The sequence below is a fragment of the Poecilia latipinna genome, unplaced genomic scaffold, assembly GCF_001443285.1.
Source record: "Poecilia latipinna isolate Pla-1442-1.1 unplaced genomic scaffold, P_latipinna-1.0 Scaffold174, whole genome shotgun sequence".
Classification (NCBI taxonomy): domain Eukaryota; kingdom Metazoa; phylum Chordata; class Actinopteri; order Cyprinodontiformes; family Poeciliidae; genus Poecilia; species Poecilia latipinna.
In genome coordinates, this window is record NW_015112790.1 from 265,269 (window position 1) to 269,872 (window position 4,604).

Below are 4,604 nucleotides of genomic sequence, written 5' to 3' on the forward strand. Positions count from 1 at the left end.
CTGACTGAAAAACCTCCAGAATGCCATTGTCATCTAAAAAAGTAAGACCTTAAAATTTAACTAAAAGTATTTATCTTGATATTTAATCTTGGAATAAAAGTAAAAACCCTCCAGCACATTTGCTTGTCTTTTCCCAATTAAATTAATTTGTATTGCTCTAGTTAAGAATAGCCATGCCAAAGCAAATTATAAGCCCAATTTAAATCCCGTACCAGGATCAGGACAAGTGACCATCTGTTCATCTGTAGTGACAATTCAGACGTTGAGAGGCCAGCAAAGAAACAGACAAACACAAGAAAATTGCATCTTGGAGTATTTTCTAAGATGTGTGAAAACAAAGAGCAAAAGATTAATGACAGAAATAATTACTTCTTCATTCATTAGGTCAGACTGGCTCACTTTGCTTAGTTGGCATGTTAGAACTATTACATTTTAACAAGAAAACATACTTAGTACAAGAGTAATAACATGACTAAACTTTTAATGCTAAATATTTTTATCTTCTTAAGTGGTGCCTGGGTTGATCCTAAAAAGATTCTGAAAATGTAGAACTGATTTGAACAAGACTTTAAAACTGCATTTATTTAGAAAACATAAATGACCCAAACTATGAGATCTCAAATTCTCAGCTCCAATAACATAAATTTGACACCTAATGCTGTTATCTAAAGTCTTGTCAGTTTGTATTATATGCTTGTGCAAACGTCACTAAGAACTCCATTTAAACAGGCTTAATATAAAACCACTTGCCTTTTTTTCTCTTCATGGAGGTGGAAGATTTCCTTCTTCCTGGGAAATATCAACTATTTACTGCTTCCTGGACACAGGCGCTGTGTCTTGGTCACATTTAGATTCCACTGGAAAAGATAAAACCTGTGGTGCTCATCAATATACACTGTGTGTGGATATGTATAAATATGAATATATATTGATGCTTAGCCAACCAGAAATAAATCCCAGATTAAATGAAAGAGCACATCACAGGCCGCTTTGAATGTTTTCCCATTATGGAACCGTCCAGCGTAGGTGGTGGTAGCAATACCAATATCCCCCGCCAAGAGAATAACTTAGTTATTGGTTTGTCTCTCTCCCTCTTCTTAAAACCAAAATATTTAATTTAAATCCCTGATATTTATTCAGCATGTAAGAGAAAGATATCTCAGAAAGAAATGGTCATGCTGTCATATAAATCGGGGGCCTTGAAGCGTATGTTCCTGTACTTTTGTGATGAGAATAACTAAGTAGCCTTCTACATATGTTGATGAGGAAAATGTCCTTTTAAAAAAATTCAATAGTGTCTTGCCTGTTTTCTACCCTGACGTGAGATACAGAGACTGACCGCTTTTAGCTTAGGCTGTGTTCACTTCCTCATGTTTGTTATTTTTTAAAGCGTATAGAAACTAAACACAAAATCTAAAACATTATTGTAATGGTACATCGGAAGTTTACTTTAGAAGATACACAGAGTAATAGGAGGATGGACACACCTGATTTAACAGATTCTGGAGACTCTGTATGGGATTTAGATGAGAAAGGCAGGAGTGGACAAAATTCAAATCTATTACAACTAGTATCATCATTGTAATACTTAAAAACAATGTTCTCAGTAAATGATCTTCTAATACCATGCAGCCGTAATTGACAGACTGCATATGTGCCAGTATTTGGACAGTTACTTGTGGCTGTGTTTTCTAAGTGTTTTCTACTATTGTCTCCATGTTTGTCTTCTAACAAATGGTTTTTAAAATGATCTTAAGATTACACTTGGGGCTTCATTACATGACTGGGGTCATGGACCCAGAAGCAGAAGCAATCCTAATGAGACTTGTATTTGTGATTTTATTCAGTGTTCACTAAAAATAGTTTTTTTCAGGAGAAGCCAGTGAGAGCATAGTGCTGCAGGACAATGAGGAAAAGTGAGTCACCACACACACTAAATATGTAGATGCGAGAAGGTTTTTGTCCCATTCATGGGGTTCAATTCAGAGGAGCGTCAAAAACATAAGTCTAACTGATTGGATAATTTAATAAATGACTAAATTTTTTAATTTAAAAGAAGTTCATACTGACCACATGAATCAAGTTGGGTATTGCAGTTATTAAGGTTGTTTCATCAAAATTGTTGTAGTAGTGGTTTGAAGGCAACACTAAACAAAAAGTCTCTTTTTCAAAAGATGGATCAGTAACCATAGCGCTGAACCATGCTCCTACTGGGTTCTTTCCATGAAGATGATGTTAAATTTAAAATCTACATCCTAACTTTTTTTCAGCTTAAGCTTTTTGATTAATCTTCAGTTAGATAGCAGGTGCTGTTTCACACAGTGGAACTGCTTATCATGCAAAACTCAGCACGAGAATTTTCTGCATATTCAATTTTTACATGTAAACAGTGACAGCACAAATAACAAACGTGTTTCCTATGTTTGCAGGGTGTGTTAGTCACCAAAGCAATGCTAGAAATATGTTTCAGAAGCGTGAAATGGATTTACATGTTGTGCAGACCACTGAATAAATCAGGCATGTGAGACATACAAAATACTTATGTAAACACAATTTACACCTTTTAATTTAAGTGCATTTAATCAGGTAAATCCCAAAGCTTTTAGTGCCTATAAAAAGTATTCACCTTTTTGAATATTATATCCTTTTGTATTGCTTTTAGGAAGCCCAAATTTTTTGAGTCAAAAAACATTTTTGACAAAAACAAAAAAAAATAAAGAAACAACTTTAATGTCAAAGTGAAAAAATATTCTTTTAAATTACAATCACTCGAGACACACTCACAGCAATCAGGTGATATCCATTTCTCTCATTGTGAGACTACTAGCACCAATTGGGCCATTTGGACCACTGTTGAATTAGGTCAGTCACTTTCAGCTGGTGAATATTTATGAAATCACTTATTTTATGCTACGTATTTTTATTTATGATTGTTGATGACAAAACATGGATCTGTGGTTAAATACAGGGTTTTAAGAGATGAACTTTACAAATGATTTCAATGAACTTTGTACAGTATTTTTTATTCAGCTTTTTTGTAGCGTAATCTCAATGCACTTGACAAGACGAGTATAGAATTTTTATCAAATATTCCAATTCAGCAATCAAAACTTTATTGAAATAAACCCAATGCATGTTAGTCGAATCACTTCTCAGTCTGCTTCAGACCCAAAACATAAAAACCAGTTACACTCAAACAATAGTCAAACTTAGTGGAGCATGCAATGCCAAACTGTAAAACCGTATCTAACATAAAACATTTCTCAACATATTCAATGTATAGAATGAGTTGCAACTATCTTCCAAGAACTAATTTAGCAGCACAGGAGAATCGGTTTTCTCGTCTGCTTTCGACTTAAATTACAGAAATTTATCTGCTGCAAGTAGTTTTTTTCACTGCTTCGTAGATCAAATCTTTGTGTACATTTTGTGGCTTAAGCCCACAGATCCTCAATGAACCCCTTTTTTAACTAAAGCAGTGTTCTGATAATTTGACAGTAAACATGCAACTACAAACAGCTGGTTAATGTTGTAGGCCTGTGACAGAGAGACAATGCCATGAAAAAGTTTATTCTGTTTTACCCTCCCAATGACTTGCTCCACATGCATCTTGAGTCTTGCTGTGGCCTGGTCTCCTGGGTGCTTGGACAGAAAAGAAAGGGGGTACACTTTACACCCACAACAATCCCTGATCAGGAAGCCCTTATTTACCATCACTGCCATGTCTTCGGTCAAGTTTTCAGCAATGCCAGAGCATTTGAATAGCTCCCTATTACTGAATGAACCTCTATATAGATCAGAGACGAATGTTACAGCACCGTGTGGAGCTATGCCAACCAAGGCTCTCATGGTGCAGAGGGATCTGTGAGAGGGGTTCATGTCCATCTGGGGAAGAGGTGAAGATGGTATTTGACACTTCAGCTCTGTACAGTCCAGGATCACCTGGGTGTCAGGGAAATCCTTGAATTCCTCAGGAAGATAAGCTTGCACTTGCTGCTGTGTAAGCCAGATGCACTGAGACCCCAGAATAGTGAAAAGAAAATGTGTCCATGTTGCAATAATGAGGCTCACGATGGACTGGTGTGTGTTGAATCGAATTGCAAGGTCCCTTTCTTTCATACCAAGTGACAGAAAAACGAGGAACAGGAAGAACTCGTCAACAGGTTGAAGATGCCGCCTCTGTGAGGTTGACATAAGAGAGAACGTGTTAAGAAGAGCGCAACCCATGATGCTACCAGCAAACCCCTTGGCCTACCTTTAATGATGGTGCGGAGGTCATCATTTCTTCATTTCCCTTGGCAGCTAATTTAGCTCTTGACATCCTTACCATTTTATGAATCCAAGGCTCAATCAAAAACCAAAACGCCATCAAATGTTTGTAGCTTGGAAATCTATTTAAAAATGGAGACATGAATCATATCCAGTTATCACACCAATATCAAACGTAGCTACTAAAATAATTTATTTAGTTCTTTGGTTTTTCTATCCATGTGTAGTGAACCCTAGAACAGTTTCACATGTAGTAATGCAAAAAAAAAAAAAAAAAAAAAAAAAAAAAATTTAATGGGGATTTTTTTTTAAAAAAAAAAAAAAAATTTAAATTT

General features: G+C 35.8%; 1 protein-coding gene across 5 annotated transcripts in view; it reads right to left on the reverse strand.

Moving 5' to 3' along the window:
• Window positions 1–4,604, reverse strand: part of LOC106946064 (uncharacterized) — a 22,424-nt gene that overhangs the window by 9,122 nt on the left and 8,698 nt on the right. For 3 of the 5 annotated variants that reach the window (XM_015030166.1, XM_015030163.1, XM_015030165.1), the window contains 2 exons: window positions 4,256–4,391; window positions 2,999–4,179 (listed from right to left, as the gene is read on the reverse strand). The exons of the other annotated variants lie outside the window; for them this stretch is intronic. In XM_015030166.1, coding sequence (XP_014885652.1) covers window positions 3,451–4,179; window positions 4,256–4,391 — 865 coding nt within the window. In that variant the 3' untranslated portion in view covers window positions 2,999–3,450. Of the gene's footprint in view, window positions 1–2,998; window positions 4,180–4,255; window positions 4,392–4,604 lie in introns of those variants that run through there. 5 annotated transcript variants of the gene reach the window in all.